Source organism: Rhipicephalus microplus, chromosome 2, assembly GCF_043290135.1.
Source record: "Rhipicephalus microplus isolate Deutch F79 chromosome 2, USDA_Rmic, whole genome shotgun sequence".
Classification (NCBI taxonomy): domain Eukaryota; kingdom Metazoa; phylum Arthropoda; class Arachnida; order Ixodida; family Ixodidae; genus Rhipicephalus; species Rhipicephalus microplus.
Window position 1 is genome coordinate 237389185 of NC_134701.1, and position 27000 is coordinate 237416184.

Sequence of the window (27000 nt, forward strand, 5' to 3'; positions counted from 1 at the left end):
GAAAAGAAAATACGGGACAACGTAATCTTTCTCGTTTACTGACGGAAGAACAATCTGCATGTGCTTCCGTTTAAATTGATGGGCCCTGGCAGCGTCTTGCTATCAAAGATATATCGCTTGAGAACGCTTTGCACGCGAACTGTGCGTTGCGCGCATTCTGTTAGTGGGCGAGGGCAGTTCTGCGGAAAGCGAAACCAGAGCGTGTTCGACTGCCCCTTCACACCCACTGCAACCTTTCTTCGAACGAAGGTCACCCGAGGATCGCAACTCTCGCCCAAAATGAGCTTCAAGAAGCTCTCTGTGAAGAATCTGGATGTTAAGGACAAGAGAGTCGTCATTCGGTAATGGCATTAGCAATTATCTGGCCGGATTAGCCATTTAAATATTGAAATGAGACTGTTGACCCCATCAACGTCCGAGTCAGGCTACCGGCAAATGTCAAATGGTTCCGTTTCCATGCATATATGCTTTTGAACATCGCTATTTCGTGCGGGTCGTGGTTTGATCGTTTATTTGTGGACAGTTTTAAGCTTCGTAATTGAAATTGGTTTGCGAATATCTGGTTTAAGCTGGAGAAAATGTCGAATACTATTCGAACGATCTAATGTTCACGTTCAGAGATGTGCGACGCACGAGTCCGTTGCCAACGGTATTAATTTTTTATTTTAATGTTGTGAGGGCTCCGTTATTCACGTGACCTTCCACAACCTTGAGCTCCCGTGGATCGTGATCGCCTTGTGTGTGAAACAAACAAACAAAAAGTATCGACAACCAAATTCTATTTTCGTTTCAGAGTCGACTTCAATGTGCCTCAAGATAGTGATGGAAAAATTACGAACAACCAGAGGTGAGCGGCTTTCGCGATCGTACTCTTTCTTGCAAGGGTAGCTGAATCGGTGTAATTTTTCAGAATTGTGGCAGCCCTGGACACCATCAAGTACGTTCTGGATAAAGGCGCAAAGTCACTGGTGTTGATGAGCCACTTGGGTCGCCCGGACGGTCATGTTAACATGAAATTCACCCTTGCCCCTGTTGCTGAGGAAGTGAGGCGCTTGCTGAAACGGTGAGTGTTGAAATTATTGATATTGTGTAGCGTACGTGTGCAACAGCAATTGCAGGTTAGATAAGTGAATTATCGCCACAAATATTCAGGAGGAAACCATAATTATCGGTTGTTTGCGATCGTTTCTTTTGCGCTGCTTGAGATCACTTGTGTTTCTACTGGCAAGGCTGCGCTGGCGGCTTACAGCACCGTATTGGTGGCGCTGCTGCAACTGAATGCAGCGCCATCTGTTTTGCCAGTGGAGCCTTTATAGAAAGTTGTTCATAATTGATCGATATGTGGGGTTTAACGTCCCAAAACCACTATATGATTATGAGAGACGCCGTAGTGGAGGGCTCTGGAAATATCGACCACCTGGGGTTCTTCAACGTGCACCCAAATCTGAGCACACGGGCCTACAACATTTTCGCCTCCATCGGAAATGCAGCCGCCGCAGCCGGGACTCGTACCCGCGACCTGCGGGTCAGCAGCCGAGTACCTTAGCCACTAGACCACCGCGGCGGGGCTAGAGAGTTGTTCAAGTGCACGTGTTAGGGCTGGACAAAGGTACTTTGCAGTTTTATCGAGATGCTAGATACCGAGACCATAAGCATTTGAAATACAATATGAGATCAGTAGAATAAACGTGACTGACACAATATTTGCCATTCATGTTTTTAGACACTTTGATAGATTATTTAATTTCTCATCGTAGTTCAATTGTTCAATCAATATCACTATTCTATTTTTTGTTTTCATTATAATTTGTACCAGATATTATAAATGCATCATCACAATAGCAATCATATTATCACAATAGCAATCATACTAGAACATTTCTGACAAATGTTTTGTATTCAAGTTTTTTATTACAAATAATGTAATAACTGGTTTTAATTTAATGTGTAACTTAGTAAGGTCACTTGCATTCTTTGTTATGTGGGCCCTGTCGCGCATTACTTTTGAAGTAGCCAGATCTCATATTGTCTGTTGTGTATAGTTTTGCTCCGTCACTGCGTTTCCCTTTCCTTCTGCTACTATATGTACTGCTTTAATTATTTCTTGTTTATTGTATGGGGTTGACTAGCTGCACTATTACAAGTGGGGCTTTTTGTCACAGTCCCTCCTTTTGTGTGACAGAATGAAATAAACTTGATTTGATTGCTGGGAATGTTGCAAGTCAGCAGTCTTCTGCAAACCTTGTCTTCAACATTGTTCTATTGCATTGAGATGTGACTGGCTGCTTTGCTTTAACTTTTCGCATGGTTAAGCAAAGAATGGGGTAAAGCCGTGCAAGTGAAACTGTTTCATCGCATGCTCAGTGAGTTCAAACGCGACTTATTGCCCGTGAACGAAGGTTTCTTTTCTGGTCGCAAGCACCCAAATGTCACACACATCCCGTTAATTAGGGAGGCGATCGCCGGGCTAATTCCAAGGGCCGAAGTATCGGCCCCCCGAACCGCACCACGAAAGCGTGGACAATATAGAAGTGGTCCTTTTTGGCGCGCCAGCGGACGCCGGCTGTGGCGAAAAGAACAAGTCAGAGCCGAGAGTTGATAAACAAACAAAACTATATTCTCAATAATGGCAGATCACAAAAACAATACACAAATATGCTCACTCCACAATAGCTGAGTACAATATGCCACCGATCAAACAACGTACTACACAGTACAATTAGCCACACTCGAACAACGGACACAGACAACAGTACACACTACAATGCAGTCGCATGCATTGAACAACCAAGACACTTAAAGACTAAAGAGATATAAAACCTATTCAGTCCAAAGTCCTTGGAACAAAAGTCTGAATGATACTCTTCCGAGAATCACTCATTCAAAGTCCAGCGTTGTTGCTGTTCCGCTGCCCCCTGAAGTTTCTCTTCCAGGAAACCTCGCCGAAGTTTCTCTTCCAGGAAACCTCACGTCTTCAATTGGCCACTCTCCAAGCTTCAAACTTCTCCGCCGGAAACACGTCGGCTTCACACACGCAGCTGTTGCCACGCGTCTTCGCTCGATAGCGGTAGACACACACTCTTGCCTGTAGCTCGAGTCGTCACCCCTCAGGTGGAAAATATCTTCTTCTCCTGCTTTGTCTCTACGGACAAAACCTTCGCCGACTACACGGCGGAATCCCTACGCGCTCTGGCGTTAACTTCCGTCTTCTCCGGCTCTCTCGTCTCGGCTGCTCGATTAAATACCCTCCGCGCGAGATTCCAGAAGGTTCTCGTCATTTCGTCGGCGCGATACGCAGCGAAGGCTGGGGAGAGGGCGAGACGGTTTGAATGCCCTACGCGATGGATGACTCAACCCGGCGTGACCACGCCTCTTTCGTTCTAGAAATTTCGCGGGCTTGCTCGGCCGCCGATGTGGGGTGAGGAGGTTCGTCGGCGAAGCCACGCTTCCGAGGGGAGAGCGCGCGCCCGGGGAGCATTGGATGTTTGTTTTCTTTTTTTTTTTTTGACCTCCCGGCGTCTCTCTCGCGCGTTATCGCAAGAATTTGGCGGCGCGGCCATTTTTAGCGCTCGTTCTGTGACACTGCCCCCCACTTTCAGAATATCTCATAATATTCAAAACCACACAAACGAGCGCGAACAGTCACCACACACTCTGAAAGACTGTAACACAAACCGTCGCTCATGACACTTCACATTCACAATAGATCGCTCAATACAGCTGTACATTGTAATTCAATTCCATGACACATGAAATATAGCCACAGGTACATGACTACAACACTTCATCACACATTCCGAACAATACAAACGTACAAAGTTCTCTCATTACAACAATTACTATACTCACATCATTACTATACATCACATCACCGAAACAAACATTTTGACTCACTCAACATACAGTTGCGACACAGGACAACAAGAACATTAACACAACATATGGCACTCAGCCCTGCCAAACACAATCCGATTCTACCTTAGCACCTATCCTGTGTATTTCGAGCTGCGCTTGCGTCCTTTCTTGCGGTGCTCGCTCGATCTCTTCTTGTTTTTCCTTGTTCTTTTTCGGCGAGCCTTTTCCAACGACGGTATCTGAGGCAGCGTCTCAGCCATCGTTGTCACTTCCGACCCTGCTAACGGGTCATGACGTTCGACGGGTCCTGTTTGTTTATTTACCAGCTTGTTCATGTCTCTACATTTGGCCCGGCTGGCCGACTCCGTCACCTTTACACTGCCGGTCGGTTGAGGTCGTGCCGACGTAAGTCCAGCTGCTCGACCCGTGATCTCATTCAACACGATCATCTTCTCATTCACGGTCTCTTGTACCGCGGCTTCACCTTGGGCTCTAGTGAGATCCGTCACGGGCGGCTCCTCCCTTGTATCTCGCGGTCGCTGGGTTGGCGAGGACTCTATCTTAGGGTCTTCTCCCAAACATTCCGGATCATTCGGCCCTCGCGCCCCATCGGTATTTCCAGTGATGAGGTCGTACAGGGGGTCATCATACATAGGGCAGTAACCTTCCCGCTGAAGTTCGGGGTTTCAACCTCAATTTCTGCCTCAGGAAGCATCCGAACCGTACTGTCAATTAGACAAACTGGTTTCGTTTTGCCTGTTAACTCACTTTCGCACACCAAATTTCTCCGTACGATAACCGCGGAGCTACCGGTGTCTCTTAACACCATAATCTTCTTGCCCGCAACTTTTCCAGGCAGCGTTGGCATTCCCTTCGTAACACCGGTTGACTGTTTTGTCATTACAGCACCCACAATAGGAATTTTCTCCCCATTTTCAACTCTGCGAATCCATTGGTGACGGCATTATTACCGGATTTCGGTGCCGCTTGCACACAGGATACCTGGTGAGTTTGACTCGCTCCGTTACGACATGCGTCTACCTTGTGCCCAGTCTGAACACATTTGAAACATTTTACAACCGTAGGGCTCGTAAAGATAGTTCGACAGCTGTTAGCGCGATGACCCACTCGGTTACACAGAAAATCGTGGAATACTCTCCGGTGCTCGCTTCTTTTGTTCGGGTGCCGATTTCTTCGGATCTTCGGGACACTCCTTCTTGACTTTGGTCAAATTTGTGCCACCTTGCGCTTCCAACAATTGGTCGGCCAATTCAAGCATGTTTTCAAATGACACAGCTCTCCTCTCTTTCAAGTACAGCGACAGGCTTGGGTGGCAACTGGTGAGAAATTGCTCATTAGAATAAGGAGTTCTCTAAGCTCATCGTACTCCTGCTCTGTCCCTGAAAGTTCGATCCATCTGTCGAAATAATGGCTAGGTCGGGCGGCGTACTGCGTAGCCATCTCACCATCAGCTGGGTTTCCTATTCGAAATCTGTCCCGGAAACCTTCCACAGTAAATCTAAATCACTTCAGTAAAGCAGCTTTCACCTTTGCATAGCTGGCTGCGTCGGTCGGTGTCAGCCTACCGTACACACTGAGCGCTTCACCACTCAAGCAAGTACTCAAAGCAGTTGCCCATTGATGTTCCGGCCAATTCTGGCTCCTCGCAATCGTCTCAAATCGGTGAAGGTACGCGTCAAGGTCGTCCTTCCTTTCATCAAACGCTACGAGCAGCTTGCTTGGGTTCAAGCGAAAGCCATGGTCCTCCCATTCGCTGCTTTCAACTCTAGCTTGGACCAGAGTTTCACTTCGCTGTTGCAAACGGAGCCGCTCGAGTTCTATCTCGTGATGTCGCTGCCGTTCCCTTTCAGCCATCTCTGCTTCTCTTTCTTCTTTCAGCAATCGCTCCTGTGCTTCTCTTTCTTCTCTCGCTCTTTCAGCTGCCAACTTTTCTCTCTCCAACTCAGCTACTTTTTCTTCCTTGGCCCTCTCACCTGCCAACCTCTCTCGTTCCAACTCAGCTGCTTTTTCTTCCTTGGCTCTCTCAGCTGCCAACCTCTCTCGTTCTAATTCAGCTTCTTTTTCCGCTTTGGCTCTTTCGACCGCCAACCTTTCTTTTTCCAGCTAAGCTGCCTTTTCTTCTTTGGCCCTCTCTTTTTCTTCTTTCTCCTTCTGGGTGACCCACTTCCGTAGTTTGGCGCCAGAAAGACCCATCTTCTCGCCAAGAGCTACTAACTTTTCGAGATCCATTGTGTCTCGCAAATAAAACCTCGCCGCGTGCAAAAAGTATCTGCCTAAATCAGTCTATCGGAACACTCTCCTGCACTCGTTACCGAGAACACTGAGCAACACACAAAATCGTTCCGATAGCACTATCGACAACTCGAGGCTCTTTCTAACTACTTTGGACACACTGTGCACCAAAAGGTGCTCGTCGCGGACGCCAGAATAATTGTCACGGGTCCCGTTAATTAGGGAGGCGATCGCCGGGCTAATTCCAAGGGCCGGAGTATCGGCCCCCCGAACCGCCCCACGAAAGCGTGGACAATTTAGAAGTGGTCCTTTTTGGCGTGCCAGCGGACGCCGGCTGTGGCCCAAAGAACAAGTCAGAGCCGAGATTTGATAACCAAAGCAAAATTATATTCTCAAAAATGGCAGATCGAAAACAATACACAAGAACGCACACTCCACAATAGTTGAGTACAATATGTCACCAAACAAACAACGTACTACACAGTATAATCAGCCACTCTCGAAACACCGGACACAGACAACAATACGCACTACAATGCAGTCGCATGCATTGAAGAACCAAGACACTTAAAGACTAAAGAAATAGAAAACCTATTCAGTCCAAAGTTCTTGGAACAAAAGTCTGGATGATTCTCTTCCGAGAATCACTCACTCAAAGTCCAGTGTTGTTGTCGTTCCGCTGCCCCTGAAGTTTCTCTTCCAGGAAACCTCACCGAAGTTTCTCTTCCAGGAAACCACGCGTCTTCAATCGGCCACTCTCCAAGCTTCAAACTTCTCCGCCGGAAACACGTCGGCTTCACACACGCAGCTGTTGCCACGCGTCTTCGCTCGATAGCGGTAGACACACACTCTTGCCTGTAGCTCGAGTCGTCACCCCTCAGGTGGAAAATATCTTCTTCTCTTGCTTTGTCTCTAGGGACAAAACCTTCGCTGACTACACGGCGGAATCCCTACGCGCTCTGGCATTAACTTCCGTCTTCTCCTGCTCTCTCGTCTCGGCTGCTCGATTAAATACCCTCCGCGCGAGATTCCAGAAGGTTCTCGTCATTTCGTCGGCGCGATACGCAGCGAAGGCTGGGGAGGGGGCGAGACGGTTTGAATGCCCTCTGCGATGGATGACTCAACCCGGCGTGACCACGCCTCTTTCGTTCTAGAAATTTCGCGGGCTTGCTCGGCCGCCGATGTGGGGTGAGGAGGTTCGTCGGCGAAGCCACGCTTCCGAGGGGAGAGCGCGCGCCCGGGGAGCCTTGGATGTTTGTTTTCTTTTTTTTTTCTTTTGACCTCCCGGCGTCTCTCCCGCGCGTTATCGCAAGAATTTGGCGGCGCGCCCATTTTTAGCGCTCGTTCTGTGACACCAAATAAAGTAAGAGTATCCTGAACTCATAAATGAAGCAAGTAAGACTGGCTACATGTACAGCCCGCTGACAGCGTAACTCACTGTGGACAACTGCAACTTCTACTGTACCCGGCCAACTAAGTCTTTTGCCACTAGTTCACAGCATGTTACTTTCAGAACTCCAGTGCATGATGCTCATAATTAAGCATAGTGCAAATGTAATCTAAGCATTGAACATGAGCAGCGCTTGCATGCACACAAGTGAAATTTGTTTTACTGATTTGCCATGGAAAAAATGCTTGATGTCATTGTGCTTGGACTTTTGTGCACTTTAAAGAACACCATGTGATCGAAAATTTATTGCCTTCCTCTATGGTGTCCCTATTAATCACATTATGATTTTGGGATGTAAACCATTTATTTGCCACATGCGGTCTGCACAGTGAATGCAACCAAAAAAATATTTCCAGGTAGTTTTTGTTAAAAGTAATACTTAGAAAAAAGCTTACATCAATATTTGTACATTTAATAAAAATTTCATTATTCCATGTTTGCTACAGCCAGAAATGTGGAGTTTACAATCGGACAATCACACTGAACTCTAGAAATCTTTCATGAGGCATGAAAAGTTTAAAAGCAGTTGATTTCTTTTGTATTGTTTTTGTTATTTGTTTTCTTATTCTATTTTTTTGAGATCCTTCTTCACCCAGTGCCATATTGTTTTTGTTTGTTCATTAGACCATAAACTTTCCTAAAATTAACTAGTAGGAACTTTGGTGCTGCGATTGTTCAGCGACCTTGGGAATGATGGGTAGTACACAGATTTGCCTAGTATTTGTACCTGCGGGCGGCGAATCGCACTTGTGGCTTCGTTTATTTCTGTGTCTCGGTATTGTTTCGAAGGCAAAAATGAACCCTTTTGAACTTCGTTACCGGATTTAAAAAGGCAAGCCTGAAAAAATAATGTGGTGAAGCATAACAGCTGAACATTTGCTGATTTTCGTTTTGTGAGAAAACAACTCCAAGCCACACAAACACATATGAAGCCAGAAGTAAGAAGATTAGACAAATCTGTGTACTACCCATCAATTCCATGCTCTCTGAAGTGTCGTACATTGCAGCTTCCATAGACACTAGCGCCAGAGTTCCCTCTAGTGTATATTTAGGAAACTCTATGCATCAGACTAGATACATGTTCAGTTTCTTCATCTTCATTGTCTCTAGAGCTTTCACCATCAATGCATGGCTGACTCTCTGGTGGAATATCTCTATACTCTATGCAACCTCAGTCTTCCAAGTTTTTATCTTCTCTTTGACTTGAATATTAATCTTGAAAGTTAATGCCTTGGATCTTCTTTTTTGGACCTGTTGTCCCCATAATTAAAAACCTTTTTAAACCTTCGAAGTGGCCCCGCCGCGGTGGTCTCATGGCTAAGGTACTCGGCTGCTGACCCGCAGGATCGAATCCTGGCTGCGGTGGCTGCATTTTCAATGGAGACGGAAATGTTGTGGGCGCTGTAGGCCCGTGTGCTCAGATTCGGGTGCACGTTAAAGAACCCCAGCTGGTCTAAATTTCCGAAGCCCTCCACTATGGTGTCTCTCATAATCATATGGTGGTTTTGGGACCCCACATATAAATCAAGGCTTTGAGGTGCTCTAAAGGTACTTTTGCAGTAAATTAAAAAAAGAAACAATACTGCATCACACTGCAAATTGCAGCACACTTTTTGGAATACCCGAAAGCTGGACTTCCTAGTTTGGAGTGCCACAAATGTGTATGCAAGCCTAAACTGCACACAAAGTTGTCGACAACCAATGATGCCAAAATACTACAAACTCGGATTGTCTAGTAGGCTACGCGAAAAAAATGTAGAAGTATTTATAACTGGATATTACAAGTAATAAGCAAAAAGCATGAAAAACCAGGTCCTCGTCGTCTTTGCTGGTCGCACGTGATGTCCATTTTTACAATGAAAGCAGCGCTCAAGTTCAGTGCTCATGGTGCCACCAATGAAGTGTAAGTGAAAGCTTGGACTTGCGCGTTTGTGACAGCTAGGAGTCGGGAGCTTCTTAGTGAAATCCTGGGGTAGAAAAAAAATTCAAACAAGACTGCCACAAACATGGCATCTGGGATACAAAGGATTAAACATCAATTATTATATCATTTGCAATGCAGAGATGTAAAGTTCCTGCCAGATTGTGTGGGACCCGAGACAGAAAAGGCATGTGCCGATCCTCCGCATGGCACTATCTTTTTGCTGGAGAACCTGAGGTTTCATGTAGAAGAGGAAGGAAAAGGAGTCGATGCTAATGGACAAAAGGTACCTGCTTTAGTATACATACGCACCTGCTTGATTATACTAAAGCATACACTTTACTGATAATTGCTGATGGAGTAGGTAATAAACTGTAAAAGATTTATACATAGTAAGTTCCACAGTTGTCCATGCAACTTATCAATATACGTCTTATTAGTATGCTGCTCATGTAGGTTGTGTTTAATAATGATATTTAATTTACCGGGGAAGTTGCATCATTCACCTTTAAATCATATGAATACTTTCACAGTAACACAGCCTCGGTCATGAAATAGTATTCTTGGTAATTTTATTTATTTTTCAATTGTTAGTGAGAATGTACTAGTCATATTCTGACTTGCGTTTTACGTAGCTGGGTTTGCATTCTGAGAGCATCGATTTCAGCAGCAGTGTTGTGGCTTTGCATGATGTAGCATTCCGACATGTTCAATAACTGAATCGACTACTTGTGCATGGCATAATTATTGTGCTGACCACTGGTGTTTCTGAACGTCTGACAATGCAAGAGTGAACACACTGCATGAGTGCAGAGCAGCCCGAGTGTAGGGTTTGTGAGTGTAATGGGTTTTGCCGTGGCTAAACCAGCATTTAAAGAATGTGTTCGACCGTTCTTTTGTTGTTGTGTGAAGTACAAGTATAATTATTAAAGAATGCATGCTAGTGTGAAATTTATTTTTGTTGAGAGTTTAAGAGGCCATACTGACCAATTGAGTTGTGGTGTATAGTTGCAACATAGTCTCACCATCTCAGCATTTCTCTGGTGCATCATAAACCACATTAGTTATGTCCTTCTCTCGCAAACATTCTAACTCTGAGTTTTCTTACTTTATTAATGGCAATCCCGTATATAGTGTTGACTCTTTTAAATATTTAGGTGTAACCTTCACATCAAACCTTTCTTGGACTACCCACATCACCAACATCTGCTGTGACGCCTCACGATCATTAGGCTACATACGCCGCAATCTACGCTAGACGCCCACAAATATACGTGCTTTAGCTTACGTAACATTTGTTTGCCCTCAGCTAGAATTCGCTTGTGCAGTTTGGTCCCCTCATTACAGCTATTTATCTAACATGCTGGAATCGGTCCAGACTAGAGCTGCTAGATTCATCTCACAAAACTACGATCATAGCAGAAGCATAACACAAATTAAAGAAAGCTTATCACTTTCTCTTTTGAGCAGCCGATGTGATCTAAACCTCCTTTCATTATTCCATAAATACGTACATTTAACAAGGCCATTATCAATGACGTTGCAAACATCTGCATTCACATCAAAGAGAATAATTAATCATCTTTCATTCACACGCATATATGGTGAAACATACATTTTTAACTCATCTGCACTCCCCCGTGTCATCCGCATGTGGAATAGCCTTCCAGATGAAATCGTAGCAGAACGCAATCGGGAAAAATTCCGGCACCTTCTACTCACCCATTTCAAGGATTAACTGCTCGTTTTATTCATATCAAAATCGGCACCTACGCGTTTATTCACTACTAGTATATCGTTTTTTTTTCTCTTACTTTAATCTTATTTTGTTTGATGGTTTGAATGCTAACATGCCATTCAGTTCTGTTGTGTTTTATTCAGTGATGTTTTCTTTTGAATAATGGAAAGTCTTTTCACAATTTTGCTTGTTTTTTTACCTTGTTTTACGTCATTATCTTACGCGTATACTCATCTGATGTTCATTGCCATTCTATTCCTGTTGAAATATTATTATTTTCTCATTGTTATTCTTGTTAGGACTTTTATAATAATTGACATTTAGTTCATGTTATTGTTTGTATGGAAATTGTACCAATTCATGTATGTATTTCTTTTATGCTCCCCTTACACAATGCCCTGTTGGGTCTGTAAGGTATTTTGAATAAATAAATAAATAAATAAATAAACTGTTCTTGTTGCTGGCACATTAAAACCACACAAAGAAAGTTCTTGCAAAACAATGATTACTGAAAACACAATAAGGTAATGCTTGCTGAAAACTTCAGTGAAAAAGAAATGCTGCGCACATGTGCCATAGAGCAATACTAGAAGCTATCATCTCGGTGCTCGAAATGCTAGACTTCCTGCTGACCAACTGTAATAAGGTGTGTTCCATCTAGGCATGTCAAGATATCTGTGGAGCTACTATATGACATTTAATGTGATGTCACCAGAAAGACTAGAGCATCATCAACATTCCAATTTTTCTCACCATCCAATCGACATGTATCAAAGGCAACAGTTTGGCGATATCTGCAACCTGGAATATGTTTAATAATTTAATATACTTAATTCAAGTTTGCCATGTATAAATTATTACTGCATAGTTCAGTCCTTCTAGCTGCCATTCCTTTCGAGGCTCGGCTTTCTGTGAGGAATTGCAATTTTTTTTTTCTAGGTTAAAGCTTCTCCTGAGGCAGTAGCTGCATTTCGTGAATCCCTGACAAAACTTGGTGATGTCTTTGTCAACGATGCATTTGGAACTGCTCATCGAGCTCACAGGTATTTTTCTTAAAGTTGCAAGTTGCATAGTGCATATAAATAATTGAGAATGTCTGGTTTATACGTTAGGATTGTAAAAAAAGGTGTATTGACTGAAACAAAGCTTTTAAATTATCTAGTTGCTGCCTTTGAAATTGTTTTAAATGTAAAATTGTCTCATTTTATGCAGTTCCATGGTTGGTATCAAACATGACAAGAGGGCTGCTGGTTTTTTGATGACGAAGGAGCTTGAATATTTCAGCAAAGCATTGGATAACCCTGCTCGCCCATTCCTGGCCATCTTGGGAGGGTAATTTTACTTCATATGTTTCTGATGTCTCTCATGTAGTGTTTCTTCCATTAAACCATTTGTCAAGCATTTGCTGAGCTAGTGTGTCAGACATAACTCTTGTAGCAATCTTTTGAACTACAGTCGATCCAGGATATATCGAACTTGAAGGAGATCGCAAAATAGTTCAATATATAAAAAGTTCGAAATACAAAATATGCATACGTAAGGCCTAAATTGAAGAATTTCAGGCCTCTGAAATTGTTACAAGAGCTAAGATAACGATTCGCTCAAAAACAAGATGCAAACTGCAGGTTACCACACTTTATTTAGTTTGTAAACTTGTCTTTCTTCTTGCGCGCTGTCAAGTTCCAGTCATCCTTAATATCATTGAAGCTTTTCAAACAAGCGAACTTGGCTCCTTCGGCCACGACGTTGATTGACACAGAATGCCGATGAAAGCTTTGTAGCGTGGCAAAATCTTGGTTAGCGGCGGCAGCAAAGGCGTTCGCATATTCATCATACACGCACGAGTACTATTCTGTGGCACGGCCAGCCAAAATCTCAGCATCGATGAAGTCAGAAACAGCAACATTGTTATCTGTACCGATAAAGTCTCTTCTGTCCAAAATGGTGCCCGGAAATGCTGATAAGTCGCAGAATTCAGTGAGGCACCGTGCGCCGTTGTTAGCGGTCATGACGCACCTGTAGTCATCACCTGGCCCGCAAGGAACGTTTACAACACAGTGTTTTACTTGACGTCGCTCCAAGCACCAGTCATAATTTTTATTGCTACGTGCGCGTCAACATTCAGTTAAACTACCGAATGAGCATTTATCAGGAAGGAGGCGAGAAGTGCACAAAACCACAAGGCGCAAAAGACGCAACGCCGAGTTTGTTCGTTCTCACCGTCGACGTGTTGGCGATATCGATCTCACTATGGCTTTGTAGCTGACAGCCGCTGTTTTTAGTGGCTTTGATGCGAAAAGATAAAAAAAAAAAACGTAGCCTCCGAGACACGTGTTTTGAAACCGAAAACACTAAAAATACGTGACAAAGTAGCACATCTCGAAGGCCATGGTTTTTGAGCTTGCATATTATTATGCACTAACAACAAGGAAGGGAATGCGCATCACATGCAAGCATTGCTCTGAGATTGCCGAGTCACATCTCATTCTCATTTTGGTGTCCTCGGCAATCGGTCTTTTGGAAAACATTATGTCAGCGCGCTAAGACCTGCAGATTGTGCATCAAACGTACAGACGTAGCAAGCGTCGCGCAAAGAACCAGATCAGCACGATGGAATAACGCCTGTTTTTTTGTCGCCTGCGCGGAAAAAAGGAACATGGCCTAAAATTGATCAATGTTTGCTAAGAAAAATGCACTTTCTGGGCTTCGGCACGGCACAGCGTTTGATATAGCGGGTGTCCCGCTGTGCGGGAGTTCGATATATGGGTGCACCGGTCCCATAGTTTTACATGGTAAGTTCAAGGGGATTTTTCAAGTGTTCGATATAGCCAATAATTCGATATATTAGAGTTTGATATATCTGGGATTCATACCACATTTGCACTCTTATAACTAAGTTTTATACAATCATTTTATAAGCACAACCTGCAAAGCTTTTTGTAGGTTACTCTCGTCTATGTGCATGCGTGTAACCTGCAGTGATATGCAGCATGAAGGATGAACTGGACTTTATTATAATGGCAATGCTTGTTGTGGGCTTTACGATGTTGCTAAGCAGAGACAGCCGATCTTTGCAGCATGAAGGGCCCTGGTTCAAACCGAAGTGCTGGAGTGAAAAAATTTCTTCATCTACTTCTTTTGGTGATCGTCTTATGTGACAGATGGACGGACAGTTCTCTCGTCAAGTTGGCATAAAAATGCTTGTGCATTTAATAATCTTTCAAGCCTTGGTGGCTACACTAACGATAGAGGGGAGAATGCTCAAGACCCGTATATTATTCATTAGGTGCCCGTTAATGAACCCCAGGTGGTAGAAATTTTTTTAGCCCCTCCACCACGGCATCCCTCAGAATCATATCGTGGTTTTGGGATAAATGTTTAGAAGAGTCGGTGCACCTTGCAAAGAGAAATAACCCATTGCCCATTGAGCAGGTTGAGAAGAAATATTTGTACATATAAGAGGTGTTAACTGAAATATTTATACATCTAAGCTCTGTTAAATAAAATTTAATGAAATTGAAAGTTAAGCTTAATATCTAATAATGTTATAAAAAAATTTATAGTAGCCAAGGTTTTGCACTCACCTGCTACAAGCAGTATTGAATACACAAGGACTTTAAAAGCTATTCAGCTTTCCTAGTTCCGTAGAGTTCAGGCACCTGCAGGTTAAATTATTTTTATGAAGAGGGTACAACTGATGTTAAAAGACTAGGCCTGACTGCATAGATATGTACTTGCTTACTCTTCCTTTTCTCTCGCAATGCTGTTAATTGCTGGCCTACCTACCAGCTTTTCTACATGGCCTCACAAATTGCATGTCATTGCCATTTGTGCCTCTTTTAGAGCCAAGGTGAAGGACAAGATTCAGCTCATTGAGAACATGCTGGACAAAGTCAATGAAATGATTATTGGCGGAGGAATGGCATTCACTTTCCTAAAGGTCACGCAGAACATGGAGGTACTGTGCTTTGCTGACATTGGCTTCTTCCTTTCATGCAATTACTGCTGTTGCTTATTGAACTGTCCTACCTTTTCCACAGATTGGGGGCTCTCTGTTCGATAGTGATGGGGCAAACATCGTCACGAAGCTTCTGGATAAGGCAAAGAAGAACAACGTTCAGATTCACCTTCCTTGCGACTTTGTCACTGGTGATACGTTCAGTGAGCACGCATCCGTTGAAAAGGCTGATGTGAAGAGTGGAATACCAAAGGGTTGGATGGTTTGTGTTTGCTTTTTTTTTATCTTAAGTTATAGAATTGCCTTTTTAATTTCCTAATATTGTAGTAAACAGTTAATGTTCTTTCTACCATTAGTTCTGTTACCTTAAGGAGGAAGAGTATGCCAAGTTTAAAGTGTCATCTGTTAAATCGGATGGCTTCGCTGAGATACCGTGTGTTTTATGAGGGAAGCCTTGTACATAGTACCGCATTGCACATAGAAAATTCGTTTGTGAATTCTGAGACCCTAGCTCTTACGTCCATATTTTAAGTTTGTGAGACTGTTGCATAATGTGTACGAAAGTAACCGAACAGTTATATGTTAAACATTCTATTTCATCTAAACACCAATGCATTGGTGTTGCTTATGAGTCTTGACAGCTTTTGTCTATTCTTTATCCTGCTTTCACTTTTGTTATTTAAAACAGCTTTTACCCTGTTTGTGTGGCACGTGTGCAGATATGAATACTTGTTTCAACAGGGCATGGACATTGGTCCTGAGAGCATGGCCAATTTTCAAGCAGCAGTGAAGAGGGCTAAGACGATTGTGTGGAATGGGTAAGTCTTCATACATTTTTCAGGGCCAGATAACATTCTTTATAGCACTTCTATAAATGAGTGCGTGCGGCAGTGAGTGTGTCAGCAACACACACTGCCAGATGTGTGCATTGGTGTGTGTTGGCAACTATGAGAGAACGAAAGTACAGCAACTTTATCCACAAGGTTGAAATGGTTGTTAGTTGCATTGCTGAAGATGCAGTTGATTTCTCATTTCTTCAAACATCCAATCACTGTGGTTAGCACTAATTATAAGGTGTTGTGTGTAGCAAAGCCTACATAGCACTCTTTGTTGACAGGCTGAATTTGTGGCTGTTCAGGACAATGAGCACAAATTAGGAGAACAGGGGCACTAGTATGCTGGGAATCAACAGGGGTCTAGAAAGCTTTTCTTCAGACAGCAGAGTCGAGTGCACGTTGTTCTGGTGTTCTGTTCTTTTCGAGCTCTTCTATTTTTTTCCCAGGTCTTATTTTTTTTAGGCTTGGTAATCTGAACTGACCTAAAGTTTTCAATGAGACAAAGAGGGCATTGTCCTGAAAATTTTCACATATTTTTTGCTTCTCAAGATTATGGTTAACGTAAAACTAAGCCTAGGAATAGGAGCCAGGAAAAAAGTGGATTGGACAAGTGATGACTACTAATGAATTTATATGAGTGGCACCACTTTTTCACATACAAAACAGTGCGCCGCGGTCGAGCTGTGGCTATGGTGCTCGGCTGGTGCTCGGATGAGTTCAATCCCGCTTGTGGTGTTCATATTTTAATGGAGGTGAAACGCTAGAGGCACGTATACTGTGCGATTTCAGCGCACATGAACGGAGACCAGATGGTTGAAATTTCTGAAGTGCTCCACTACAGCGTCTTTCATAATCATATCTTGATTTTGAGACGTATAACACGAGCTGTTTTTAATAGCATGCGCAAGTCATTCATAGCTGTACGTCCTAAGATAACAATTTAACAGCCAAAAAAGTCAAATTGCTTCTTGTTAATGTATAAATGTACCTCAGCAAGACTTATCAAGTCCATATCTTATTAAAGCTAAACCCCTTTATAAGCGGCATGCTCCGAGCAGCAATTTTCGTTGTCTATTATAAGCAGGGGACTTCGAATGCATTTTCCGATCACCCCGTCTCTTACTGTAGATACACTGTCTTTTATATCAGTGTCTCTTGTAAAGGGATTCGGCTTTAGTATATGCAAAGCTTATAGACCTAAAATTCCGAGGCATGGGGTTTAATGACCACTTGGGTTGGGCTAACTTTCCCATGTCAAAAAAAAAAGAGCTCGTTTACGGCACGATTAATGCCAGTCCAAGCTTATTCAGCAAGGACTCGTATCCTCGTGTCTAAGATCTTCGCTTCCCAGGTCAAGTTTATAGGCTTTGCTCCGGCGGATTTTTTTCTGCTCTTCTCAAGGTTGTCATGAAATCGTTGTTGAAGACCCTTGGGGGGTCATTCTATTCTAAAGTAATGAGCTCCCAAAAAACAAGAGGCTGAATTGTGAAATTCTTCGTGCTGAATATCTCGCACTGCTTGAAAAGAGTGGAGAAAAAATTTGATGTAAATGTTTACTCTTCTGTGCCATCTTGCACAGAAAAGTATATATTTTTTAATCTTCTTTTCTTTTTTTTTCCCAGCCCCATGGGTGTGTTTGAGTGGGAGAAATTCAGTGCTGGTACCAAAGGTGTCATGGACGCTGTTGTTGAGGTGACCAAGGCGGGTGCCATTACAGTTATCGGTAAGCTTGTGTTTAGTTATCTATTTACGTAAGGGCTGTCGTGAAACCTAAAATTTGTGAATCTTAGATGAAATTCTTAAGCTCTCATTACAACGGCAAGTTTTAATGCGATGACATTAAAGAGCTTGTTTTGTAGAAATTACAGTGCGATCATCAGTCCTTATCTGTGGGGAAAAATTCAATATAGATGCAAATAAATAATAAAAATGTTTGGCTATAGTGAGTATCGAACCCAGGCTTTCTGTGCGGCAAGCAGATATTCTACCACAGAGCCACGCCAGTGCTTAAAGCTGCTTCGTTAACCCTTTGAGTGTTTTTGCCGTACATGTAAGGCGACGGTTTTATGTCCCGCAATGTCTTCTCCGTACGGGAATGGTTCCGGCCCTCTGAAGTTTTGTGCTTAATGACTATGCATGTTCACTGCGAAGTACTGCCACATCCTAGAACATACAGGGAGTGTTTGTAACGATTGTGCTATCTTCCTTCAGAGATGTGCTATCTTCCTTCACAATGTGCTGAAACTTCTAGTTTCAGCACATTGTGCGGTCTGCAGCAATGCCCTTTCATAGTTTCTGTTAGCTGTGTGACTGCACCAGAGGCGCCGAAACATGAATTTCATTTTCATCGGTACTTCCTTGCAGGGGTGGCGGAGTTGATTTCCATTTGGCGCTTCATTTCTATTTTATCTTGTTTATCATTCATGCTGTCGGAGTATTCTTGCTCTCCTTATTTACCAAGTTTACTCTGCCTGAGGTAGTCGTACACTGAGATGAAGGTGTGTGTGTCCCAGCACAACTCTTTGCCCCAAGAGGAGACGAGATACACGTTTCATGGGTGAAAACTGGGATAAGGCATTGTATGTAGACTTGTGTTTCAAGGAATACCGCACTGTGAAATATTATTGCCTAGGCTTGTGTGAATAGTGAATTTTAGGTTCAAAGCAAATTCGAAGTGAATAGGGATTTTGATCAAATAATATCAAATCGAAGTCGAATGGTATGTATGACATATAATAAAAAAAGGAATATTTATCATGACCTAACTAACCTGCACAATATTTCTTTTGAATTGAAATAGGGGCTCTATGCAAATGCGATTTTTTTTTTCATTCAAAGGAAGCTGAAACAATCTTCAATAGTAGTTTCGGTAGGATGCAAGTGATAACCTGTAAGATACTTAACAATTTAAAATTTATTATACTTGGAGCATATAAGCCATCATAACAAGCTTAATAAAATGAATTGATTTGCGGGTAACATGTTTTTTTAAAGGGGCCCTGGAACACTTTTTCAAGTAGCCATGGAGCCAGTAAACATGCTTATTGCCTCACAAATTTACCGCCGCAAAGTTTCTAGAATTAGTCTTGTGCAAGCAGATTTCCGAAAGCGCGTCATGCTTTAATTAGCCAATGGCTGTGACAAGTGATTTTTGAGCTTGTAGTGTCATTTGCCGAGGGAAGAAAGCAGTTTTTAGCTTTAAAATTTAATTGTGAATAACAGGCCACGTGCTGCGCTATACTTTTTGCCTCGCGTATTCTCGGCTGCATTTTCTGACCATGTTCAATAAGTGTTGCAGAGCACCTTTAAATTTAAAGGAGGGCTTCTCGGCAAAGCGAATTTCCCCAGGATAGGTGGTTTCACGGTTCAGCACTCCTACATTGCAGTGAAACCATTTTTACAGGTGATGACATGCAAATTAATATACATTTATTCGTTCATTGCGAATACTTTGAAAATATTTGACAATTTAAATTTGAATGAAAGCAAAATTGAATACTCAACTATTCGTTCGAATATTCGAAGCATTCAAATGTTCGCATATGCCTACTATTGCCAATATTGCAGTTCTGAGTGATGTTGACACCAAAATACTGTTCCCAATTTTTTTTTTACTATTCTTTCCTGACTTTAGACATTTTTACATTCAGAACCTGCAATAAAGTAATTATACTATCTGGTAAAGTTAAAAAAAAGTTCAACCCCCAGAGAGTTAAAATATGGTATAAAAATGTCATGTAGTGAGAGTACTTAAAACAAGGGCTTTAAACATGCAGCCCGTTGCGCATGCAGCCCAACCATGCAACCCAATCTCTCATTTACGGCTCAACCTGCACATGACTATTTTTGTCCCATATTTGAAATTTTTTTTTATAATTATGCTATGAGCTACGCAGATGTGACTGGCCACAACACTTCTTTTTGTAATGCACCTTATGCAGTGTCACGATGTATGTCGCTGAATTTAAAAGGTCTCTTTTTCTTGTGACTAAAATGACTTTGAGACTTCGGCTCAGAGTTTGAATTTAGGGTACAATGAAATCGCGATGCATCCAATCAGAAAAAAACTTGGGTTAAAAATTTAATAATTCATTTTGAAACACTGGAAGGCAACTTTTTTCCCCCCTCATATGACAAGGGATAGAGAGAGAGCTTTGAAGTGCTGTGAATAATAATAATAATAATAATAATAATAATAATAATAATAATAATAATAATAATAATAATAACAACTTTGCTCTGTCTGTTTTTGCATAGGGTACCAAAAGTATTGCAGCACTTCCTTAAAAAAATAAGTGCATAGTCTGTTGTTTCACTTTTTGCAGCATTAAAGAAGCACTAAAAAGAAAACCTATTTATCTCATCTTAGTAATTTACCCTCTTGCCTTACCAAAAGCACCACTCTTACCACAGGAAAAAAACTGGCAAAAAAAAAAAAAACAAAGAAAGTACACGTGGCAATGTTGCTTTGAGTCTTCAAAAACAACTCACTGTGACATCATCAGATTTATTATTGGTGAAAATAAATTGCTTGTATTATAAAGGACAGATACACTTAACGTAGCAACTACAGTTAAAACTCCATCTAATTAAATCAAGAGTTTTTGAAGCGCATGATCTAACAAGGAAATTTCCATTCCCCACCATAAACCTGTAAATCTTGTTGGGGTCATCAACCTTATTAACGAACTAACTTAGCCATCCAACTTGATTTAACAAAGTTTTTTTTTTCTGAAATAAATGAGCAAAAAAAAGCAGTGATGCTTCCCCAGTTTTTAGACGAGTCTTTCATCGAGCATGTACTCTGATGCCATCACTTTAAAACTAGGCTTGTGTGAATATTAAATTTTAGGTTCGAAGCGAATTTGATACAATAGTGATCTGCTCAAATAATTTTGAATCGAATTTTAATAGAACCTTTCACATTTAAAAAAAAACGAGCATATTTGTATTGACCCAACTAACCTGCACAATATTTAAAAAAAATTTAAACAAGGCACGATCAAAAGCCATTTTTTTTTCAATCAAGGGGAAGTGGAAGCGACCTTGAATACATGTAATAGCAGGAGTTGACTTTTGGTTGAATGGACGTGATAGTCTGTGCATTACTTTTTAAAATTTACCGTACTTGGAACATGTAGGCCAGGATAACACCTTTAAAATTAAAGAATGATTAATGGGTGTGAGGATATAATACGTTCATTTAAGTGGGGGACGTGGCAATAGGAATTGTAAACTCGGTCAAAATGTTCAGTTTTCCCATTTTTTTTCTGTAATCCTGAGAGCATGTTTTATATCAGTGTGATTTTAGACCAAAATAAGTAGTAGAAGTTTAGAAACAAGCCTTTTACTGGTTGGCTAACGTCAAAAGCTGTGAAAATTGGGCATAGCAAAATGCAAATTTGAAGCTTTCCCTTGGCACAGTGCCACCTCATTGGCATCATCATAAAGAGGACAGATTGGAGCTGAAGATAGCATCAGTGCTGCATTTCTCCTATGAAAAATAAAGCCAGCTTCCCTCCGAGTTTCATTTTATCAGCTTCTAGCTCCAATTTTTTTTAACTCCATTTTCTCAGCTTTTATTTTTGAGAAGTTGCTGTCAGTCATCCCTGTGCCATTTCACAACAAATTAAGCTACAGCCATTCCATTTTCTAGACTTTTGTAATTGGCTTTTTGTAAAAGTTGTTGGTAAGACAGTATGTCCAGGACATTTCAAAAGAAAATTTTGTGTGCTTACTTAAATATTAAAAATAAACCAATAGCATTACGGCACAAAATGAACCCTTGTGATTTTCCTTATGCAAAAGTTTTGACGAACTTGTGTCTAATTAGCCAATTAATTTTCAGATGACAATGAGAGTCTATCAAGTGTTGTAACTCAAAAGTTATATTAGATAGCACAAAACCGATTTCAGTTACAATATCAGCACAAGTGACACCTGCATGCCAAATTTCATGCTTTTGGCTTCATAAATAACAAAGATAATTTTCATTGCCACGTCCCCCCTTAACCTTGAAGTGAAGCACTGCGGCAGTGCGAATTTTCTTTGGATACGTGTGTTCCCAGTATAACACCCGCACACTGGAGTGAAACCACCCTAACAGGGGGTTACATAAGGACTAATACAGATTTATTAGTTCATTTCAATATTTCCAATAATTTATATTTTAATCAAAGTGAATTCAAATACTGTAATATTTAAAGTGGTTGAATATTTTGACATGCCTAGTTAAAACGTCTGAGAGCACTAATCACAACTTTAGCTTTATTTTGATGAGGATGCTAACTGCGCCCATGCATGGTAAATGGACTCGCAGTTTGTAGTGCTTTCAAGCGCTGGATCGTGGTGCATGGGGCAGCAATGCTATGTTATGTCACCATGTGGCTGACAGCATTGTCTCTTCACAACTTCGCCTGCACACACAGTCATTGCATTCACGATTGCTGTGTCTGTCGATCAGTAGTTTGTCATACTTCCTATGACTGTCTACCTGGCCTACATTGCCCTGACATGGTACTTCTGAGGTCTCGGAAACATGGAAGGCTCCATGTTCGGGCTTCCCTAGCATACATTTCACATGCACATGCATGGGTTCTTGGCAAAAACAATGTCATTATAGCTTTTCAGTGTTGCTATGTCAATATTGTAGATTACGAAGGACCAAAAGACACCTTTCTCAGTTTTACGAACATCCTAATTTAATCAATAATAATACGAGTGTGGTCAACACTTTGATAAATCGAGTTTCAATCGAGTAGCAGGAAATTTCTTTGGGTCATTACGGCTGAGATGTGAAAAGAAACTGAAATAGGCAATATCTCGCAGATATTTACAGTTGCTGAGGCTGGTGGGAAATTCAAGAATGAAACTGCCTTTTTTGTTTTCTCTTCACGTGATGAGCCTGTGATGGTGACATTAATGAGATTAGAGTTTTCAAATGACTTCTAATTCTGAACTCGCCAAGTGCTTCACTTCATGTCCCTTCGTATCGCCAATACACCATCGATGCTTGGCATGATGCAGGTGGCGGTGACACTGCAACCTGCTGTGCCAAGTGGAACACTGAGGACAAGGTCAGCCATGTCAGCACTGGTGGTGGAGCCAGCCTTGAGCTCCTGGAAGGTGAGTGCTCTACTTCTGCTCCTCCACTTTCTGCAGCCCACAGAAGCTAGCATTCAGCAGCACTTCATGTACTATCCAAAATATTGTCCAACGATGCAACAAAAGGTATGAAGTTATCAAGAAATTTAAGAGTGCTATGATGTGCTATGAAGTGCTATGGATCCACAGTTTCCTTTTGCTCAGCTACGGTACATATTTACCAAAAGCACTTGTAATCTTTATTATAACTTTTACTTTGGCATATTTATACATTTGCTTACACCCCCATCTACCCCCTCTTCTGTAAAACAAACAAACAAACAAACAAACATTTAACTTGATTATAAGGGTGTTGTACTTCCATGCAGTTAGGATGGGGCCCAGAAACTGGAACTATAAATGCACTTTTATTTTCTGCTGTGGGAACTGAAAATTGTTCTTTTAAAATGAGGTCATAAGTTCATCGTAAAGGAGGCAAAGCCTAAATTACAGTGCCCATGGAAGTTCGATGTAGCAAATGCCTACCTACTGCATCATATGAAAAGGTATCGATAAGGTGAAAGTGCTAGCCATTTCATCCTGGCTATTGCTTCGGAAACGTCTCTCAGAACTGGCTGCTTAATTAAAATGGCATTGGCATGCACTACTGGCTGTGCTTCATGCAACTCGAAAGTTCCATTTCTGCAGAAGGCCTTTTTTTCTTTTTTCCTGACAAAATTTTATTTACCCATTTTGCAGGGAAAGTTCTGCCTGGCGTTGCAGCCCTGTCAGATGCCTAAAAACACAGTTCCTGCTTTTCTCATCTGCCGGCCTATTGCCATTGTGTGCGGTGTAGCAGAAAGACCAAAGTGTGGGCTCTGCACACAGTGCAAGAGTGCAGAGGCCCTTCAAGATTGCTTAGGTGTGCTGTTTATTGGCTTTGTGCAGATGTGCCCAAAATCGAATGTGTCCCATGTGTTGGTCCTGTGTGGCTAATAAAAGTTCCAAAGTGCACCTGCTTTTATCATTTTTTGTATGCCGGTTGCTATTGCATAGTGGTGCTTTCCATCAAGTACAAGAAGTTTCAGGAGCAATGATGCTGTACTAATTTATATTTCTACATTTCATAAGAATGCTTTGTGACCTACTGATTTGAAAAAAGCGAGTTACCATAGAAGTGCACTGATACAATACTCTGGAAAATATAATGTGGTAGAGCCTTGTTATCATGACCTATAAATGCAAAAAAAGAAACATTTGTTATATTATAATTTTAACCAGATATTTGTTACATTTCGATATTGGTGAGATACATTTTGGATAAATAAGTTCATAGTGGCATTGTTGTCTCACTGTCCTGTACTTGGTGGTTAGCAATAAGGGCTGCTTTCAAGCTATTCAAATTATATTAAAAGCTGCGTAACAGCCTTTGTGGTATCTGCATTGCACTCTTCTTTTTTGTCATATGCATTTGCTTTGTGGCACTATGGGTGGAGCAAAATTTGCGCTAGTGCAGCTGCGGCATGTTTTCTTCATTGTTTTTCCTTATCATAAACACTGGAGAGCGAATGTATGCTTTTTGCGCTTGCTTGTATTTGCACATTCTGTATAATTTGCTTCTGTGCTGTGCACCTTCCTAGCTGGTCTTCTTTTTTTTTTTTTTTCTACTGTTCCAGCAGCTTTCTGCAAAAGAAAAAGTTTAACGCAAAACACCTTCACAATGGCAACACATGAAATGGCTAGCTTTAAGTGAAAATTTCCAGAATCATTGGTTCAAGCTGGTTAAAGTAATTTAGATGCAGTGTCTTGGTTAGGCTTCCAATAATGAACGGCAAGGTGTGGCTAGATGTCGTGGGATGTTCAATGATATAAAGTACTACCAAATGTACTTGATAGAATGTACTACCAAATGTGCTCAATATAATGTGCTCCACTAAAAGGCATTGGCTAATGAAAAACCACGCAGTAAGTCAAATTTTGCAGGCACACACAATAACAAATGTGCATTCAGTATTTTAACTTGATGGAAATGTATTTGTTTCATTTATTACTGAACATTTGGCCCCATTGCAGTAGTTTCTTGGCTCTCCCTGGCAACAAATACATTTCACATGAAAAATTATCGTGCTAGGTGTGATTCACGAGCGACGGCGGACGACATGAGCTTTGAAAGAAGCAAATCATCATCATCAACCTTTTTTATATGTACTGAAGGAAGAAAGGCTCTCCTAATAATCTCTTATGTACCCTATCTTGTGCAAGCAGATCCCACTTTAACCCTGCGAACTTAATTTTGTTGCTTGTTATGACTTGTTGCCATCCTCAGCTGTTTCCTATCTCTTGGCAATGTTGCTCTAAATGACCATCTGTTTTCTGCCCTGCATACTATGCAGCCAATTCAAGTTCGTTTCTTTCACTTAATGTCGGCAAGAATGTTCTCTATGGTTGTTTGTTCCCCAACAAATTCTGCTGTCTTCCGGTCTAATGTTTTGTCCATCGCTTTCCATTGTATTGCACGGTGTGTGACCCTTAACATTTCGTCTAGGTTTTGGCCAGTCCAAATATTAGCAACAATCACCAGTTCAAATGGTGGCTATTTAAAGCAAAATCAAAATAGAAAAGCAGTGGGTTTGTATCAAGAGTGTTATTGATGTAAATGCTTTACCCATTCATGCCTTGTGGCTCATGATAAACTCTCTGGCTGGACCTGGCTTGAGTTATGTATGCCCAGCACATCTTTTGCTTCAAAACGTGATGAATGTTCAGGAAGTATGGTGATGTGACGTTTTGCAGGGCAATGATGCCTAGGGCTGAGGCTGTGGACAAGCATTAGTGTTACAGTGACTGACAGACTAGACTACCGTTTCACACCTATTGGCTACAGGTTTGCACTACTCAGCTCAAGGTTGCAGATATCAACATGAAAGCTGTCTCAATGACAGCAGAATGCAAAAACAAGCGCGAACTGCGGTGACTAAAAGTGGCACTGGGGCTCAAGCTCGACTAGCACAAGGGCAGCTTGAGTGAAGCAAAGGAAGAAAAAGTAGATAATAAAGCAGCTGGCCCAAGAACAGGTGCTCGATGTGTCCAATTTTCTTACATTACTGAGGTCTAGGTGCATGTTAAATAACCTGAAAAGGTAAAAAAGTATTCTAAGTCTTCCACTACTACACCACCATGGCATAATAGTATCTTTGTTTTTCCATTTAAAACTACAAATTTGATTTTTTGCCCTCCCCCCCCCCCCCTTTTTTTTTTAAGGAGCTACTTCGATATACAGCAGACTTTCAGTAAATGGAACCTGAAGGGACCGGGAAAATATGTTCTATTTAGCAGTAGTCCAGTTTGCCGAGAGGTAAACGGGTGCAAAATACAAGCCCAAAACCAAGCACTGCAGAAGCAAAAGTTCAGTTTAAGCAGTAATTCTATTCAACAGGTTTCCGTTTACTGCGAGTCTACTACACATCCAAGCTCGGCATATAGTGCTGAAAAGTTGGATCAGCTGCTCGCACAGTTGCAAACTTTTCATTTGGATCCTTTTCAACCTTGCATTATTCAAACTTTCAATAGTTTTAATGAACGGTCTGTGGCCCGTCCAAGTTTACTGTGCTTTGACGTGCTCTGATATTTGACAAGCGTATGGAATAGTACAGCTCTCTCGTGGCATGCAACAGCATTCACCTGCCCTAGTAAATGTCACTGGTTTTCAGGCAAGGTTCTCCCTGGTGTTGCCTACCTTTCCGATGACGCCGGGGCAGGAAGTGGTTGCGGCTGTTGCTTCAACCCCATGGCTGTGGCCAAGCACTACCCAGCTCAGACAGCAGTGGTTTTGCTTGTAAGCATGGGCGTCATAATGGCCATCTATAGGGCTCGTCGCCAGCAATAAAACAACAGATGCAACCTTCA

At 41.8% G+C, this 27000-nt stretch overlaps 1 protein-coding gene across 3 annotated transcripts; it reads left to right on the forward strand.

The window, feature by feature from the left end:
• The first annotated feature begins 182 nt into the window (after positions 1 to 182).
• Positions 183 to 27000, forward strand: Pgk (phosphoglycerate kinase). Of its 3 annotated transcripts, none has more exons than XM_037421335.2 (12): positions 183 to 341; positions 794 to 847; positions 911 to 1063; positions 9621 to 9765; positions 12157 to 12260; positions 12430 to 12549; positions 15061 to 15175; positions 15258 to 15437; positions 15917 to 15993; positions 17634 to 17734; positions 23038 to 23136; positions 26805 to 27000. In XM_037421335.2, exons 1-12 carry the CDS (start codon positions 280 to 282, stop codon positions 26978 to 26980), a joined length of 1386 nt encoding a protein of 461 aa, XP_037277232.2. In that variant the 5' UTR covers positions 183 to 279; the 3' UTR covers positions 26981 to 27000. The 3 variants fall into 3 exon arrangements, with proteins under 3 accessions (XP_037277232.2, XP_037277233.2, XP_075734033.1); XM_037421336.2 differs by lacking the exon at positions 26805 to 27000 and adding an exon at positions 23854 to 24108; XM_075877918.1 differs by lacking the exon at positions 183 to 341 and adding an exon at positions 433 to 649.

Bases quoted from the DNA above. Each gene is read 5' to 3' on its own strand.
- Pgk (XM_037421335.2), top strand. From the start codon at position 280: ATGAGCTTCAAGAAGCTCTCTGTGAAGAATCTGGATGTTAAGGACAAG. The intron at 12,550-15,060 runs GTAATTTTACTT...TGCCTCTTTTAG, and splicing joins TTCCTGGCCATCTTGGGAGG to AGCCAAGGTGAAGGACAAGA. The intron at 17,735-23,037 runs GTAAGCTTGTGT...GGCATGATGCAG, and splicing joins GGGTGCCATTACAGTTATCG to GTGGCGGTGACACTGCAACC.